General features: G+C 45.2%; 2 protein-coding genes across 2 annotated transcripts in view; both read right to left on the bottom strand.

The window, feature by feature from the left end:
* Window positions 1–14078: 14078 nt before the first annotated feature.
* On the bottom strand, window positions 14079–16160 carry LOC306934081 (uncharacterized protein; the record flags this gene model as incomplete). Its single annotated transcript, XM_079516543.1, has 4 exons — window positions 16083–16160; window positions 14839–14898; window positions 14702–14746; window positions 14079–14593 (listed from the first exon to the last, which is right to left on the bottom strand). Exons 3-4 carry the CDS (start codon window positions 14706–14708, stop codon window positions 14079–14081), a joined length of 522 nt encoding a protein of 173 aa, XP_079372669.1. The 5' UTR covers window positions 14709–14746; window positions 14839–14898; window positions 16083–16160.
* A 611-nt stretch (window positions 16161–16771) lies between these two features.
* The window catches only part of LOC306934071 (uncharacterized protein), a gene marked incomplete at its 3' end in the record, with an annotated part of 53913 nt that continues 51190 nt past the window's right edge, over window positions 16772–19494 (bottom strand). Inside the window, exons 7-8 of the mRNA XM_079516532.1 lie at window positions 16896–17312; window positions 16772–16776 (exon numbers count right to left, since the gene is read on the bottom strand). Coding sequence (XP_079372658.1) covers window positions 16772–16776; window positions 16896–17312 — 422 coding nt within the window. The remainder of the gene's footprint in view (window positions 16777–16895; window positions 17313–19494) is intronic.

Raw genomic sequence — 19494 nt, 5'->3', positions numbered from 1 at the left:
TGCTCCCCATACAGGGAGTATTGTCCGAATTAATCACTATTTGAGTCCACTGAGTCTGGGTCCCCGTATGGGGAGTAGGGAGTAGGGAACAACCCTAGCAATTCGAACGCAGCCAATATCTCCTCTCCCACCGACGTCATGTGTTCATTTATCTTCAGCCGTACAGACTCCATTTGACTCCTTTTACCTCCTTTAGGACACATTTTCTCCACGCTTTCTGTTCCTACTGTAATATATTTATATTATAACGTCTAAAGTAATGTGTAAACTTTAGGCACAAAGTCGAGAAAAGGGCAATGGACGCAGCATGCTCCCACCATTACGCTAAAAAGAAACAACACTCATTTACTTCCGGGTCAACGTGCTACAAGCACGAGCAGCAAAGGATCCAAACACTGTTGTCTTTCGCCGCCTGGTGGAGGAGGTGTGTAACTGTCACTGAATGAAGATGAGATAGATTTCAAAAGAAAGCACAAGTCAGTACAAAAACTGCAAATGGGGATAAATGTAAAACCAGAAAAAAGCACAGTTTACATCAGGGTCATTTTCAATTCACTGGAACATGTAATGACGTACAAATGTACACTTCTATGAAAAACAGGAAATCATCATATAGCCTAGTTAAATTAAGTTAAAAGGGGAAAAAAGGAAATCACACCTGTGTGAAGTGAGGGGCGCTCTTATCATCATACATATATTTGTGTCCTCACTTCTCCATCCTCAATTTTATCTTCAATGTTTTACAGGGGCCAGTTTTGAATTGCAGCTGCCCGCAAGTGCTCTTTGAGAGCGGTTTTGAAGGAGTCTAGGGATTCACATTTCTTAACGCATACTGGAGAACTCGCCAGTATACCGACTCTCTGCGGTTTAGTGCATTTTAGTTTTACTTCACTACACCTTCATTTAAATTGCATTGAATTGAGGGGGACCTTTAGAGACCAGGATTACTGCATTTATTTGTGAGGGTACATATACCCTAGGGGACACGGGGAGACTATGCATGCACTATGCATGCACCTCCTGGTACCACAGCACCTCAAAGGCCCTTAAAACCAGGCTCCAGACTTCCCAAAACAAACTGGTCAGGCTCCTACTTGACCTAGCCCCCCGAACTCACCTCACCCCTGCCCACTTCGACAGGCTGGAATGGCTTAGGGTCGATGACAGAGTACAGCATCTTGCAATGGGTCTGGTCCACAAGATTCGATACACCACCAAGATACCCATGTACCTGTCTAGATACTTCCTTAATGTTAACGAAGTCCACACCCACAACACCAGAGGGAGTGCAACGAACCATGTACAACCCAGATTCGGCACAAACAAGGGACTAAATTATTTTCGCTCCTATGCCACCAAAATGTGGAACGCCCTACCAACTGTCATTAAGACATGCGAATCCCTTGACTCTTTCAAAACCGCTCTCAAAGGGCACCTACGGACGGCTGCAATTCGAAACTGGCCCCTGTAAAATCGGAATCCCTCAAACACGAACGCAAGGACAACACAAGAGACGGTCGCGGCCACACAGCCAACTCAAGGTATGGCCACTGAGCCAACTTGGGGACCCAACGCAAGGACAACACAAGAGACGGTCACGGCCACACAGCCAACTCAAGGTACGGCCACGGAGCCGACTTGGGGACCCAACGCAGCTCCTCCAAGGAAAACAAACAAATTAACGGAGCTGAACGTGAATCCCCCCCACCGCCCACCCCTTTTTTTCCCCTCACTGTATATGTTTCTTTTCCCTTTTTACCTCCTTTATGATGAATTCCTGTTCTGTCTATAGAAGTGTCTATTTGTACGTCTCTAAATGTTTTGATGATTTGAACATGGTGGACCCTATTGGAAACAAGTGTAATGCTTAATTGGGTCGTCCACTCACAGTTAACAGCCTTTGTATTGAGTTTGTGCTTGAAATGTACTGTAATTCTGCAAACTGTTAATAAATTCTTCAATCAATCAATCAATCAATGCAAACTCCACACAGAAAGGCCCTTTCGCCAACCCCGCCTCGGGTATGGGCACTGATGACGCGGAGGAGGGAACACGTCCCCAGCACCCACAGCACCCCCAGCAGGAATCGAAATCCAGGACCTTCTAGCTGTGAGGCGACAGTGCCACCGTGCCCCTGCCACCGAATTCTTAATCCTTTTCCTTGTCTTTTTGGGCCAACTTGTGAAAGCTGCATGCTTTTATTATGAAGGCAAACATTTTCTGAATGTTCTCGGTTCTCACAGTCTGCATATCTCCGCGTGCTGAAAATAGCTGATCTACAAGCTCACAGCGCGTCGCGGATGCGACGTGTTGTGAGCTTGTAGATCAGCTATTTTCAGCACGGAACACGTTGTACGACGAATAATAAATCAGGCATTACTGCGCTTCCCTCACTGTGGGAGGGAGATGTCTTTTGTTGGCCGTTCGGGGCGATATAATAATAATAATAATACAAACTTTATTTATATAGCACTTTTTTAAACAAAGTTACAAAGTGCTTTGAACAGTCAGGCAACAATAACAGAATACATCACAGGTGCAAAAGAAATAACAATAGAAAAAGCAAAATAACAAACAGATACAAATCAGGGAGATGCAAAGGCTATTCTATAAAAATGGGTCTTTAGGAGGGTTTTAAATGTGTGTTAGAGACTGGGTTAGTCTCAGCTCCTCTGGTAGGCTATTCCAGAGCCTTGGGGCCTTAACCACAAAAGCCCGATCCCCTTTTGTGACCAGTTTAGCCTTATGGGTCACCTTCAGTAGACCCTGACCCGATGACCTTAAGGTACGTGGCGGCACATACAATTCTACCATGTTACATAAGTAGCTAGGCGCTAGACTATTAAGAGCTTTAAAAGTTAATAATAAAATCTTAAAATCAATTCGAAAGGATACTGGCAACCAGTGAAGTGCAGCTAAAACCGGAGTTATGTGTTCATATCTCCTGGTGCCTGTGATGAGCCTAGCGGCCGCATTTTGTACCAGCTGTAGGCGGTGAATGAGGTTTTGACTGAGACCAGAATACAGGGCATTGCAGTAATCCAAGCGAGAATAGACCAGGGCATTGACAACAGTTTTGAGGTTATCCGAAGAGAGGAAAGATTTGATCTTGTAGATGTTTCTGAGGTGCATAAAGCAAGTCTGTACTACCTTTTTTATTTGGGATTCAAAACGGAGTTCCGAGTCAAACTGGACACCCAGGTTTCTCGCAACAGAGGTCACATTTGATGCCAGGGGGCCAAGACTGTCTATGAAGGTGGTGTTTGAACTGAGAGGACCAAAAATAACTAATTCTGTTTTGTCAGAGTTCAACTGCAGGAAATTTTGGGACATCCATGCTTGAATGTCTGCCAAGCAGGCTTTAAGGGAGGAAAGGAAGCTAGGGTCAGAGGTTTTGAGTGGTAGATAGAGCAGGGTGTCGTCAGCATAGCAGTGGAAATTAATGTTATATTTGCGAATGATATGACCAAGGGGGAGCATATAAACAGAAAATAATAAAGGACCCAGTATGGACCCTTGTGGGACACCGCAGGTGAGCTGGGCTGATGGAGAGGTGGCATTTCCAACAACAACAGACATAGTTCTGCCTGAAAGGTAGGAACGGAATAGTTGAAGGGCACTGCCACCAAGACCCGCCCATGACTCCAGGCGATTCACCAGAACCGTGTGATCCACCGTGTCAAAGGCCGCACTAAGATCCAGCAGGACCAGGATGGAGGAGTCACCGGCGTCGAGAGTCATGAGCAGATCATTGGTGACTTTAACCAATGCAGTCTCAGTGCTATGGAGGGATCTAAAACCGGATTGGAATGTCTCAAAAAGATTATTGTGCTGTAAATGATCAATGAGCTGTGTGGATATAAGTTTTTCAAGGAGTTTAGACAGAAAGGACAATTTTGAGATGGGACGATAATTATTAGGGAGATGGGGGTCAAGGCTGGGTTTTTTAAGAAGGGGTTGAACTAGGGCATGCTTAAATGAGGAGGGAAAGAAACCAGAAACCAAAGAGTTATTTATTATAGAGAGGATAGTGGGTGCTAGTGAAATGGAGATTTCTTTTAGGAAATGTGTGGGAATTATGTCAAGTTGGGAGGATGATGATTTGAGAGATTGTACTAACTAAATCCATGAGATTGTACTAATAATAAGTGGGGAAGGAGTACTGGGTGGCAATGAGTATTCAGGAATGGAAGATGGTATTTGGAGCCGAATAGTTTCAATTTTATTAATAGAGAAAGTTAGGAAATCGTCTGGAGATGGATCAATGTGTGTAATAGTAGGGGGTGAGGTAACAGAGTTAATTATTTTAAATAGGGTCCTGGGGTTATTGCTGTTACTAGAGATGATGTTTGAGTAATAATTTGATTTGGCTTGATTTACGGCCCTCTGATATCTTCCCATCAGCTCTTTCAGGTTGATGAGTGATGAGTGCAGTGGGTTTGTTTTCCAGCTGCGTTCCACTCTTCTACAAACTCTCTTCAGTGAACGGGTATGGTCATTGAGCCAGGGTTGTTTATTTAGCTTAGGCGTTTTTATGTTGAAGGCAGCAATGGAATCTAAAATGGAGGTGCAGTTACTGTTAAATATTGTAACCAATCCATCAGTATCTGGCTGCTCAGTAAGGGGAGGATGAGACGAAGCTGTGAAGGCCTCACTAAAAGCAATAGCAGACCTAGAGTTAAAAATACGGGCTCTCACGGGAGCTGGGCAAAAAGGTGTAGGACAAGGGAGAGGGGCTTTAAAAACGACAGCCTTGTGGTCAGATAAGCTAAAATGAAGCAGTTCAACATTTTGGATGGCTAAACCCAGGGACATCACCAAATCGAGTGTGTGACCTTTGAGGTGAGTGGGTCCATGTACAAACTGGGTAATATTAAATGATTCAATAAGATTCATAAAAGCCGTAGAGAGAGGGTGGGAAGGGCAATCGACATGGACATTGTAGTCACCCAGCAATAAAATGTTTCCAAAACGCTGAGTGACAAGCGATAGAAAATCAGTAATAAATTCAGTAATAAAAACGCTATTCCCATTAGGGGGTCTATACATTAAAACACAGAGCACTGGCTCTTTGCCTTTAATTATGAAACTAAAAACTTCAAAGGTAGTAAAATTTCCAAAGGTGACCGGGGAACATTTGAATTTGTTATTGTAGATAACGACCAGCCCACCACCCTTTTTTAGTCTATCACCCTTCTTCACTTGTCTTGGAAGTGTAAAATATGAGAAGTTTGGGGGGGTAGTAGCGATGAGAGGAATATTGTCCTCCACACCTAGCCAGGATTCAGTGATAAAAAAGAAGTCAAGGTTATGGAACTGAATGAAGTCTTGACAGATGGTCGACTTTTCTTGAAGAGCCCTGACATTAAGCAGGCCCATACTAACAGATACAGGGACAGATGGAGTGGGACAGGGCAATATATTATAAGTTTTAATCGGTCTGATATAAATTAAGTTTAAGGCGTTTACAGAGCAGTTCGAATTGTGGGAGGAACGGTTAGAGGTGATAATGACAGGGATATTGGCATGGGGGGAGGGGGGTGCTTGGGTTAGTTTAACAGAATTAAATAAAGTATGAATGTTATATGTGTCAGCAGAGAGAAAGGGAGGCGGGGTGGATTGGGTTAGTGGAATTGGGGGCAATTTGAGTTTAGTGGAAGAGGAGGAAGAGGAGCAAGATGGATGGGGAGTGGAATGTCAACATGACCCTCTGAAGGATGCTCTTCATTATTGTATGGTATGGAATCTATGGCGGGATCATGCTGTGAAGAGAGTCATACAGTGTTAAAGGCAACATGGCGTATGTAATTTGCAGTGAGTTGTCTAGTGCCTGGGATGTTAGGGTGAAGTCCATCAGGTTTATAAAGATTATTTCTGGTCCAAAAAGTGTCAAAGTTGTCAATAAAGCCATGGCCTGTTGCAGTGCAAAATCCTCTGAGCCATTCCTGTAGACTGTAGAGTCTGCTAAAATGTTCAGCGCTCTTGGACGGAGCAGGGATGGGACCAGAAAAGACACAGGATTTATTAAGACTCTGAATGTTGTTTGCGAGTGCTTCTAGATTCAATCTAAGTTTGGCTGAATGCCGATCCAGGACATTGTTGGATCCAACGTGTATGAAGACAGTGTGGGCAGAGGGGTAGAGGTCTATAATAGTGGGTACTAGTTTGGAGAGATCAGTGACTTTACCACCTGGAAGACAAAAAGTGATGCCTCCTGGGATTATAATGTTCCTTGTGATCGAATCGCCGATGATTAAGAGATCTGGGTTATTACCTTTAAATAACAATCCCTTATAAACTGAAAGTTTTGGCCAGGCAAGTAGAGGATTGTTATTGGTCGGGGGGGGGGGGGGGGGGGGGGGGTGGAGGGGGGACATAGGGAGTTGGTTCGGCGTTAGGCATTTCCATACTTGAATCAGCCAACCCAATGGAGAGAGGAGAATAGATTCATTCAGGTTCAGGGGTTCCACTGTTAGACTGATGGCTAGTGACGTCATCATTTTCTACAGCTGTGGCTAGTTCACTGGGCAGTGGAGTTGGAGCGGTTGAAGGAGAATCTGGACGGATGCTGATGGAATTTGGAGTTGGACTCGCGGGGAATTGGATGGCAGGAGGTGGAGGAGAACGGTGTTGTGTACGTTTGATGAGGATTCTCGGAGTCAAAGATGGACAGGAGCGCTTTCGCGTTTTGACGGAGCGGACTTGTTGCGCCTGGTCAACGTGTGGACTGAGAGCTGTTAGCTCCGCATTAGCATTAGCCACCTGCTCATCTGAAACTGCTGTTTGCATCCCTCCTGCTGATACTTCTATACTAGCTGGAGGTGCTAAGCTAACTAGCAGCTCTGACTCAGAGTGAGCCACCAACGGGGAAAAAAAGTTTGCCATCGAGATATTGCTAGTGCCAACTCCGCCTGGAGAGAAAAATGGGAGAGCGACCCTTTTCCCCCTCTTCACGACTTGTGGCCCAGGAAGGGGACGTTGCAGTAGATGACCCGGCTAGTGGGGTTGAGTTGTTTGGTCCGTTGCCCGTCAGCGCGTCCAGCCGGGAGAGGACGGCGGATTTCCTGCGGAGGACATCGCCCAGGAGTACCTCTATGCTGTGGAGCTCGGACCTCAGACAGGACAGCTCGTCCACACTCATCACCAGGGTAAGTGGCGCCATTCTAAAAGAAGAAAATGAATCGCCAGTACACAGGTCTTTCTAGAAACAGTTGGTGTTGTTGTTAGCCGATGGCTGAGGCTGGGTGGTAACCGGGAAGCAGTGGTACATACGCGCAGGGGCTCCAAATGGAGCCCGATGCGGTGATCTGGTGTAGGTTATAGATGATAGATGGATGCTCAAGAGTGAGGAGGGTCCAAAACAGTACTTACGCACAAGGGCTCCTAAAGGAGCCCGTTGCGAAGATCTGGTCTGGCATGTAGCGGTGTAGTCTTCAGGTTTGTAGGGTCCGTTGAGTCGTCAACATTCTCATCTGGTTGATGATAGTAGCAGTAGCACTTTGACAGCTAACCGGTTTGTAGCGATTATGGGCTATCAAAAGTTCTGATGATTAAAACATCCTAATGGATGAATATCGGATAGACAGGGCTATCATATCTCAGAGACATACAGCCAAAAAAACAATTTAAAAGTAATAAAAAGCAAGGTTTTAGCTAGACATCCAACGGAGCGTTCACAGACGGAGCGTTCACAGACGGATATGGACACATACCTCCTCGACGCAAAAATAACAAGCTATTGGAAGCTAGTTTTCGTGGCACATTATGTTTATTCAAACAACAAGTTTCCTCAGTGTTTGGGTCGGGAGTCGGGATGTTCTGTGTCTGCTTTCTGCCTGCATGACAGGCGCTGCACGCTACAGTGAAATTGTACGGCTGAGAAAGATTAGTTAATTTGTGTCAGATAAGGACTTATTGGTGGGTTTTCCCGCTATATTAAGGACTGTTTAGTGTGTGTTTTAGCACCGGGGATTTCGCCTGGAAGGCTCTATGGAAACACTCACTCTTGAACGAAGTTGAACGTGAGAAAGCGACGTTCACACACGCCAGAAATGAACGCGTTTACAATGACGTTCATCAAGCAGAAATACAGTACGTTCAGTTCACGTTCACCCAAAATATGAACGCATTGGTGAACGATCGTTCGTGAACGATCGTTCGTGAACGATCGTTCTTTGAACGCGTTCAGGGACAACACTGGGTACATGGGTATCTTGGCGGTGTATCGAATCTTGTGGACCAGACCCATTGCAAGATGCTGTATACTCTGTCGTCAACCCTAACCCATTCCAATCTGTCAAAATGGGCAAGGGTGAGGTGGGTTCAGGGAGTGAGGCCAAGTAGTAGCCTGACCAGTCTGTATCCTTGTTTTAAGGGCCTTTGAGGTGCTGTGTTACCAAGAGGTGCATGCATAGTCGAAGAAACCTTGTACAAGGGCTCCTGTTAGGGTCTTCGGCTCAGCCGTGGAGAGGGTAAAAAGTACAACATTCTTGGGAGTACTGCTGACAGACAACCTGGCGCAGAACAGCAACACCACTGCCATCACCCAGCAGTGTATCTACCCTTTCCGCCGAGTTGACCTGCCTATTCCAGCCCTGACCATGTTCTACAGAGGAACCATTGAGAGCATTACTGTTTCACCTCTTGGTACGGTAACAGCACAGCTGAGGAGAGAAAACAACTGAACAGGACAGTGAGAACAGTAAGACCATTGGTACCTCGCTGCCATCCCTGGCAGACATACAGTATACCAACGATGCATGAGGAGAGCGACTAACACCATTAAGGACACCACCCACCCCTCTCACAGCCTGATCTCCCTTATTCCGTCTGGGGAGCATCAGTGCCAGGACGGAAAGGATGCGGAACAATTTCTTTCCCCAGGCAATCAGATTGTTGAACTCGTCTCCCTAGTAGATAGATATGACATGAACTTGGGGAGGTATGCATTCATAATTCCTATGCATACAAAAATACATGACATGAATCTATACACAGTTTTTATACTGTCTTCATCTGGCTATGCTTTTTCATACAAATTCCTCTATTTTTAGGATTTATTTAATGTCAGAGTAATGTTTTGTGATATTTTATTCTTGTATGAATCTATGTTGTCTTTTAACTAGGGGAAACAAACTGTGCATATTTTTTTATTGAGGCTGCTTGCAGTTGGAAAAACAATGGCAATTAAAGCAATCTTGAATTTCACAACATTCACAAATTGATTTGTAAACTGATTGATTGATTCTGATAATATATCGGTCACAAACATCGGTAATCAATGATCCAGGACTCTCAAACATCGGTATCGGCATTGGAATAACAAATCTGGCATTGGTTGGCCTCATTTATTTATTTATTTCTACAATTGCAACACATTTCTACAGAAGCCGTGGATATCCTTGTCATTCTGGGCATAAACAAGAAGTTGAACCTTCCAGTGATATAGCACACAAAGAGGAGCTGTAGTGGTGAAAACTTTATTAGACAAAACATATATAATTGCCCCCAAAGGGATAAAAGGGATAAAACACCTCTATGAAGACACAACATTGTGTAGAACAGGGGTGCCCAAAATGTAGATCGCGATTTACCAGTAGATCACCAAGGCTGTGCAGGTAGAACACATGGAATGCCCCTACAATGATAATTACAATATAAAAAAAAATCACAAAACTCCTCATCTTTTTGGCATCTGCCACTTAAATTAAGGTGACTTGACATTGACATCAAGGAGGGTCTGTTGGCTTGGCTCCCTTTACATCTTTTAAAGTAGGCAAACCCCCACTGTAATGCTGAGTGTTGTGCAAACGTCAGTAGGATTACAAAGTTATATAAAAATGTACGAGGTGAAGAACCCAAAAACCTACCACTTCCATATAGAATGGAAGTCTCATTTTTCCATGTAACACCAGCACCAATATTCCAAAGCCCGATTCCTCTGCTTTAGTATCCTTGTCATCAGTGACGTAGAGTCTGTGGGGGCCGGCGGGCCAGGGCCCCCATGAGGAATTGGACCAGGGATCTCGACCCACATGAGGAATTAGACCTGAATATATATATATATATTCGCCTCGGTTCGTCCCGTTTGTACCGCACCAGGTCGCGCCCGTTCGCGCAATTCTCGTCTTGCATTAACTTTGTATAATTGCGCCGCTCTAACCATCCAAGTCTGGCACCTTAACATCTTTTTTTTCCTCACTGTCCGGGACGGGGGGTGGTGGGGGGTGGACCGCGTTGCCTGTCCCTTGTACAGACATGCAAACATGTAGCTTTTCGGCGAAAATCGCCGTTTTTACTCCAAATAGGGCACCTGTGTGATTTATGCAAATCCGTTAAAAAAAACGTTTGAGGGGGGTGGGGGGGTCATGTCGATCTCTGGGTCAGTGGAGCCTATGGGTGGAGCCCAGATAAATCTGTCTGGCGGACTCACCGCTGTCACTGCGCAGCACGGTAATTGTCAACAAGATGCAGCTGTGAAAGTTTGCGCGTGCATGCTGTTATGCACGTTATTTGCGCAGTGAGTGTAACGCTGCTCAGAATGGTGAAATCTTCCGCCAACAGGCTAGGCTAGTACTGCTGCTGCTTGCTGCAGTTTGTAATCAATAATCATCTCTTTTATCATGACATGGTTGGGAGTGAGTGGTGACTCGCTGTAGTCTCACTCTGTGACTAGCTGTGCAGTCTGATTTGTGCTCTTATTAAACGCATCAAATTCGTAGTTTTGTTGTTGTTGCTCAGTATTGAAATATAAATAATTTAAATTGCAAAGGAATGATTAAGTGGGGGGGGGGGGGGGGGGGCCGGGGGTGTGTGTGTGTGTGTGTGTGTGTGTGTGTGTGTGTGTGTGTGTGTGTGTGTGTGTGTGTGTGTGTGTGTGTGTATATATATATATATATATATACACAATTGAGTTATATATAATTTTATTTTTTTTATCCTGGGGTCCACTGAGCAGAGGACCACTGGGGTCCACTGAGCAGAGGACCACTGCAGGGTCCACTGAGCAGAGGACCACTGCAGGGTCCACTGAGCAGAAGACCACTGGGGTCCACTGAGCAGAGGACCACAGGGGTCCACTGAGCAGAGGACCACTGCAGGGTCCACTGAGCAGAGGACCACTGCAGGGTCCACTGAGCAGAGGTCCACTGAGCAGAGGACCACTGGGGTCCACTGAGCAGAGGACCACTGCAGGGTCCACTGAGCAGAGGACCACTGGGGTCCACTGAGCAGAGGACCACTGGGGTCCACTGAGCAGTCATACCATCCCTCCCCACTGGGGGCACTGTTTATACCAGTCAGTCTGTCATACCATCCCTCCACACTGGGCCCCCACATGTGGCCCCCACCTTCACCTAATGCGGCCCGCAGGTTAATATCAACTGGCGGCCTGAGGGTGGCCCCCACCTTCACCTAATGCGGCCCGCAGGTTAATATCAACTGGCGGCCTGGTGGGCCGCGACCCTATGGTCGCGGCCCACTGGGAAAATGCCCGGTATGACCTGTGGCCAGTCCAGCCCTGTTTGGTACCCATAAAACCCTCAAAAATTTTCGCGCAAGGAACCCCGACCGTTCTTCTCTGTTTTGGCCCGAGGCCCTGCGCGGGCCCCCGAAGGGAGCCGCGCAAAAACATTTTTGGCCCTTCCCGGCCCCCGGGGCGCCCGGAGATGAGGGACGCGCCCGGCGCGCCCCGGCGTCGCCCCGTCCGCCCGCGGCGGGCCCAAAGGCCCGATAAGTGGAACGCGGCGCCTCCGCGTTCCTCCTTCGGCCGGTGCGTTCCTTTTCCGGTGCGTTCCTATTGGACCCGCCCCAATAGAGTCTTTCCCGCCCCCAATAGAGTCTTTTCTACTATTTTTCTACTGTGGGAGGCGCCTCGGCTCAAAGGTGCCCGCCCATGGTGTCCCGAGGTGACCCTGGCCCGAGGTGACCTTGAAAGAAAAAGCTGTGCGCCGAGTGCTATCCGCCGAGCTCGTAGATCTGCTGCTTTCAAACAAAGTGTGACGCCTCTACAATAACGGTGGTTCTCAAAGTGGATTCCGGGAACTCTGTGGGTTCCTTGAGGGGTGTCCAAATGGAGCCGTACAACTCTCTAACTCGACAGTTGTCGGGGCAGGAGAGCCCGGGCCTCGCGACCTGTCTATTGAAAACCTTAGTAAATACACACTTGTGTGCTCTTCTAAGTGCAAAGTCACATACATGGCCAGTCGGCAGGAGAGACAGGTTTATTTTCCCTTTTTACCTCCTTTATGATGAATTCCTGTTCTGTTCTTTGTCTATATAGAAGTGTCTATTTGTACGTCTCTAAATGTTTTGATGAAACTGGGAAAAGGGGGATGAATGGGAATGAACATGTACATATGACAGTCTTTGTAGCCTATCACACAGAAACCCCCAGCCAGGTGAGAGATCTAAACACTGGTGCTAGAGAAAAGCATAGCCAATGGCGCACTCTCCTGGGCCAGGTGTGCAACTGCAGATAAGTTCCCAACATGGTATGTGGCGTGTGAAGTGAAGTGAAACACGCCAATGGGAGACTACATGAACGGAGCAAGTGAAACAGAGACTTGGTGCATGTAAAAAAGAAAAGAAAATCAGTATTCTGAAGTTTGTCTGTCAATAATTGTATATTAATAGTATAGCTAAATCTGATTTAACGGTATTATGGTTGTGAGCTTGTAGATCGGCTAATGTCCCAGTTCAAAGGTAAGTAATGTTCAAAGGTACGGGACAATTCTAGTCTTTCTTATCAATCAATGGAAGGGATGGAACCAGATCATTTTAAATCCTGGCTATGCCAATAAAGGAAACAAGAAGCTTTTTTTGTTTGTCTTCCTTTCATAATGCAGCAGCATAGATAGCAAAACATTTAAAAAAATGGACAGCAAGCATTTTCTTCCTCTTTTCCGCTGTGGACCTGTCCCACAGGGAGTCACTGAGGGACAGAGGAGGAACCTGGCTGGAAGAAGGATGGGGAGGAGAGGGGTGGAGCCAGGGACCAGAGGGGGTCGAAGGCCATTGTTAAATCATCATTTAGTATTTATTTTTTAAACAATACTGTGGTGCCCAGACGTCTAACTCTCTCAACGGTTCAATTACTGTGAAACATCGGCATTATACAGTTATAGCCTACTGTAGTCTACCTGGCCTAACCTTTTCACAAAAGAAGGCTTAGAGAATCATATAGTATTATAAATCAGAAGTAACCTGTATGCCTAACCAAAGGCTTATTGTACTCAGCTAGGGACAGTGTGGGACTGTGGGTGTGGCTGAGCTTGGAGCTCTCTCTGCATTCTGAAGGAACATACAACAAGTGGGTGGACTTCTGCTCCACACAGGATGAGCCATATGAGCTAATACTATCTAAATATCACACCTCTGCAGGGGGTGGAAGACCCTGGCCGTGGAATGTGTGGAAAAACATGCACAAAAACAAAATAAATCAAAAATCAAACCGTAATGAGTATATAGTATAGTGTAATATGAATGTTAAGATAATATACAGTGTAGTAATATAGTGTCATATTTCTAATCCATGTCTTTACTGTTTAGTTCCATGGGTGAATATAGTTTAACCCCAAATCAACATTAAATTAATGAATACCTTTATTGCACAGTCAACTCATGTTTTAGTGCTTAAGAAGACTGAAACTTCTGCTCACATGCTGCTTTGCCTGTTGTGGTGGAAGAAGTCTCTGAAGACTAATAAATGTATTTTGAGCCTGTAGATCAGCTATTTTCTTTGTACTTTCACTTGTGCTTTACATAATAGAAATAATGATTGTATACTATTCAATTTTTTCAAAACCTTGCATCTATAAGTGCCTAATCCACATGAGAGACAAAAGGACGAGGGGTTTGAAATGAATAATAGTTTATTAAAAAATGTATTGCAATTATAAAAAATAAAAAAAAAACACACACACACACACACACACACAGTAAATAAAGAAAATATATTAAACACCAAGAATAAACACACTTAAACACCAAGAATACACACTCTTAAACCCCAAGAATACACACACTTAAACCCCAATAATATACACACACACACACACACACACTTGCTGGGCCTGGTTTCAAACGTTGAGTCTTTTTTCAGCCAGCCAGACCTCCACAGACTTGCACTCGTGCATGGTGCAAAAGCACCCAGAGCCACGGAGAAAGCTGTGTCCATAGTCTTTGTTCTTTGGCTGTCCGCACAGCCAACACAAACAGCTATTACCGTAGCTCCTACCGCGCTTCACTCTCCAGGCGGTGGTCCTCGGAAGCCTGGAATCGTCAGCCCCCCGTTCCTTCAGCCACTTGACCCTGCCCGCCTGGTTCATGTCTGTGATTGTGCAATAGTATTCGCCCTTGAAATAGGCATGGCCCGTCTCTGCCTTCCTAGCAAGGCCACATTCAGTGCAGGGGTCACCGGCCTTCTGCCCTCCATTGGTGTGCTGCGCGAGGACCGCCCTGTCCTTCTCCTCCCTTTTCTTCCTCCTGTAGATGGTGCATCTTGTGGGGAGAGCAGAGGAGGAGGAATGTGGCCTTGACGGACCAGCCTGTGATGGACCAGCTTCGGGCAATGCGTCCTCTTCTCCAAGGCGGCCTGAATGAAGTACAGAGTAGAGAGATGACAATAAGATTACATAAGGCTAAAATTTAATTGTAGTGAGTGAGTGAGTGAGTGAGTGAGTGAGTGAGTGAGTGAGTGTACCTTTCATTTGTTCGACTGCCGATGATTTGGCTTCGCGTGGCAGAGCTTCAGGAAGATATATGATGAAATTAAATACTTTAGACAGTAGGCACTTAGGAGTACACATCAAACAATAACACGCTCTAATATATACACACCATGTCTGGGTTTCTTTTCCGAACTGGAGGAGCTGGTTGAGGTGGATTCGTCATAGTCCACTATAACACAGAAAATTGGAAGTCTCATCACAACAGGCAGCTTTTCAGAGCTGGTTGAGGTGGAGTCATCAGAGTCGACTATAATAGAGAAAATTGGAAGTGTCATCTTAACCACAAAAGGCATCAAACTGTAAAAATAGCTGATCTACCACTATATCACAAGTAAGACGCGCAAACGCGGGAAGCGAACGCAGCTCGTGAATTGCAAAAACAACAATTAGAATAAATTACGTAATTTTTTAAGGTTTTTTTAAGTTCTCTTTTTTTTGTGTTTAAGATTTTTCTTAAGTTAAGTTTTTTTTTAAGTTAATTTTTTTTTAAGTTTTTCCTTAAAGCTTTTCCTTTTTAAGTTTTTTTTTTTTTTTTTTAAGTTAAGTTTTTTTTTAAGTTACGTTTTTTTAAGTTTTTCCTTAAAGCTTTTCCTTTTTAAGTTTTTTTTTTTTTTTTTAAGTTAAGTTTTTTTTTAAGTTAAGTTTTTTGTGTGTGTGCGTTTTTCCTTTTTAAGTTTTTTTTTTAAGTTAAGTTTTTTTTTAAGTTAAGTTTTTTTTTAAGTTAAGTTTTTTGTGTGTGCGTTTTTCCTTTTTAAGTTTTTTTTTTAAGTTAAGTTTTTTTTTAAGTTAAGTTTTTTTTTAAGTTAAGTTTTTTGTGTGTGTGCGTGCGTGCGTGCGTGCGTGCGTGCGTGCGTGCGTGCGTGCGTGCGTGCGTGCATGCGTGTGCGTGCGTGCGTGCATGTGTGTGTGTGTTTTTGTGTGTGATACAGCTGCGCCCTCTGGTGGGCGGGTGGTGTTACAGCGTGACACACAGACACACACACAGACACACACACACACAGACGTGATCTGCTGGGTCTCATAGTAAATGCTCACTGCGTTCGCAACTATACCTATTTCACATGCTCACAATGTTATAATATTCACCTATTCTGTTTGTTTTGAAGGACCTTTTCCTGCCGGAGCTTTTCATAACCACAGAGGGCGGGAGGCAGTCTGTGTCAACTGTAATAGAGACATTTTTAATTTTGTTAGGCTTTTTACACACACGCACACATCAAACTGTGAAAATATCTGATCTATGCTCACAATACCATTATGAAATAATTTGAATGCCATTTGTTATTTTTTAAATAAACACTGAAACATGATTTGACTGTTAAGCTATAGCCAATAAATGTATTTGAATTGTACCTTGTGAAGTCAGTTTGGTATACTCCTTGGCATACTCCTTATTAGGGCACCACAGATTTCCTGTAGATGTAGATATGTAATGTCATAAACCCTTTCTGTACTGACGCTACATGGACCGATGTTAGTCTGGTGTCTCTTCTCAGACCTGCCTGCCATGGATGCTCCTACGCAGTAGAGCTCTGAGCGTCCTCAACACACACAAGCCTCCATACCTCTTCAAGGTCTCGGTCCACATGGAGGGGAACAGGAACTATATACAAGGGGGGAACGTCCATGACCACCCAGCGAAGTGACTCAGTGTCCTATGCGCACATCACCACTATTAGCGTCTCTCATGTCTGCCAGCCACTGTGATGCACTCTTCCCAGGGTGCAGCGTAGGGAGGACACGGAGGCCCAGGGAAGAGGGACAGTACAGTACGTGTCCCAGTAGTCTGTGTGTGTGGGGGGGGGGGGGGGGGGAGGGGCAGTGGGGCAGGGCAGCTGGCAGAATGGGCACTGGGGTGGGCCATCTTCGCTGGGTGGCCAGGCGTGTAAAAAAAGAAAGAAAGAAAGAAAAAACAAAAAACAGCAGGGCTTGCTTGCTGGCTGGCCCTTTGTCTGTCTGTCTGTCTGGCTGGCTGGCTGGGTGGGTGGCTGGCTGGCTGGGTGGCTGGCTGGGTGGGTGGCTGGCTGGGTGGGTGGGTGGCTTCACTCTGCATGAACAAAAGGTTTACAAATAGATGAGAGGCAATGTCACAGATATTTGTGATTAGCTGTTTTTATACCAAACACATTGAAAAGATGACATTATGGACAAATTAAGCCAACTTACTTTTAGGCTCAGCAGCCCTCTTCTCAGCCAGCCATTCCTCCACCGAGCGGCCTCCGGTCCTTGAGCAGTAGTGCTCTGTCTTGTACCGGCTGTGGCCATTGTCTTTGGTCTTGGGCAGGCCACAGCTCTTACAGATCCGCTGCACGTTCTGTCGGGGGTCCTTGACGACCAAGCCTCTGGCTCTGTCCTTATCCACCTCCTCCATCCTCCTCTTCCGATAAAAGAGGGTGGTGTGTGGAGTGGAGGAGCCAGGGGTGGCAGCAGCAGCAGTAGCAGCAGCAGCACCAGGACGGATATGAACAGGAGGATGAGGACGAAGAGGAGCAAGAGGACGAAGAGGAGGAGCAGCAGGAGGAGGAGCAATAAAGGAGAGGAGTAATAGAGGAGCAGGAGGACCAGATGCTGTCGTTACCGTTGCTGCAGCAACAGGAGGAGCAGGAGGAGCAGCAGCAGCAGCAGCAGCAGCAACAGGAGGATATATGAAATATTGCACTGGCCAGCCATAACAGTGGAACACAAGCTAACATGCTAACAGATGCTACATGGCTGTAACTCTCTCCAAAATAGACAAACGTTCCAAATTAATTTTCGGGTCCTTAGTGATCATCAGAGAGACACAAGGTGGCCATTAATGTCTTTCAAACATCTTCTACGACTTATTAAAAAATATATGAAATATTGCACTGGCCAGCCATAACAGTGGAACACAAGCTAACATGCTAACAGATGCTACATGGCTGTAACTCTCTCCAAAATAGACCAAAACGTTCCAAATTAATTTTCGGGTCCTTAGTGATCATCAGAGAGACACAAGGTGGCCATTAATGTCTTTCAAACATCTTCTACGACTTATTAAAAAATATATGAAATATTGCACTGGCCAGCCATAACAGTGGAACACAAGCTAACATGCTAACAGATGCTACATGGCTGTAACTCTCTCCAAAATAGACCAAAACGTTCCAAATTAATTTTCGGGTCCTTAGTGATCATCAGAGAGACACAAGGTGGCCATTAATGTCTTTCAAACATCTTCTACGATTTATTAAAAAATATATCAATAGTACCTCCAGTCCAGTCTGCTTGTTGACAGGCAAACCAAGATGGCTGCCGTGTTCAGTGGAAAGTGAGAGAGGGGGGCGGCGCCCTGCTGTCAGCTGTCAGTCAAGAGTCTAAACCATTGGCCCCCAGCAACATTAGACTAGGCCAATAGCCATCCAGGGATATACTAATATATTTTACTAAAGTCAGAGAGGATCGGCTGGCCAGGAGCGCAAGGCGCGTCCCCCGCATACTGTCACCTTTTCCAGCTTCGGTCTGTTTGCATGCCTGCTTGTAAACATGCAGATCAGGCATTGAAATGCTAATCTTGGTGCTTGTTTTCACCTGCCAGGTATGGGTATGCATGCATACAGTACTGTACTCTGCTTAGGCTACCCCATGACGATTATAAAAACATTTCGTCTCTGCTTGTCATTGTCATCTTGGATTAGACTGAATGATCATATAAGCGTCTGTGTGTGACTAACTTTTACTAACAGGCTTCCCCCCCTGTATGAGTCCTCATGTGTCTTTTTAGGTGTGATTTTAGATTACTTGTGCTAATAAAGCCTTTACCACATACTGTACAAGAAAAGGGCTTTTCACCTGTATGAGTCCTCATGTGTTTTTTTAGATCATTTGTGTGAGCACAGCCTTTACCACAAACTGTACAAGAAAAGGGCTTTTCCCCTGTATGAGTCCTCATGTGTTTTTTTACAGCACTTGTGTGAGCAAAGCCTTTACCACATAATGTACAAGAAAGGGGCTTTTCGCCTGTATGGGTCATCATGTGTGATTTTAGATTACTTGTGCTAACACAGCCTTTACCACAAACTGTACAAGAAAAGGGCATTTCCCCTGTATGGGTCATCATGTGTGATTTTAGATTACTTGTGCTAACAAAGCCTTTACCACATACTGTACAAGAAAAGGGCTTTTCGCCTGTATGGGTCATCATGTGTGATTTTAGATTACTTGTGCTAACAGAGCCTTTACCACATACTGTACAAGAAAAGGGCTTTTCGCCTGTATGGGTCATCATGTGTGATTTTATATTACTTGTGCTAACAAAGCCTTTACCACATACTGTACAAGAAAAGGGCTTTTCGCCTGTATGGGTCATCATGTGTGATTTTAGATTACTTGTGCTAACACAGCCTTTACCACAAACTGTACAAGAAAAGGGCTTTTCCCCTGTGTGAATCATTGTGTGAGTCTTCAGCTTGTGCTTAAATCTAAACCTTTTGCCACACTCTGTACAACTAAAAGGTTTCTTCCCTGTGTGAATCATTGTGTGACGCTTCAGATTGTGCTTAAATGTAAACATGTTGCCACACTCTGTACAACTAAAAGGTTTCTTCCCTGTGTGACCTCTCGTGGAGTGAGTTTGTTTAGATGATTTCAGGTCCTGGGACAGCTTGTGCTGTCCTCCCACATTTTGTGTGTTTTGAGATTTCAGTGTGTTTAAAGCTGACTGATCTCCCCTAGTCTCCTCCCACTCATCACTGTCTTCAGTGATGTCAGATTTAGAACAGTGTGAAGAGAGGAGCTGCTCATC

This window comes from Electrona antarctica (assembly GCF_951216825.1).
Source record: "Electrona antarctica genome assembly, chromosome: 2".
NCBI classification, from domain to species: domain Eukaryota; kingdom Metazoa; phylum Chordata; class Actinopteri; order Myctophiformes; family Myctophidae; genus Electrona; species Electrona antarctica.
This window is presented reverse-complemented; position numbering and strand designations above follow the sequence as displayed.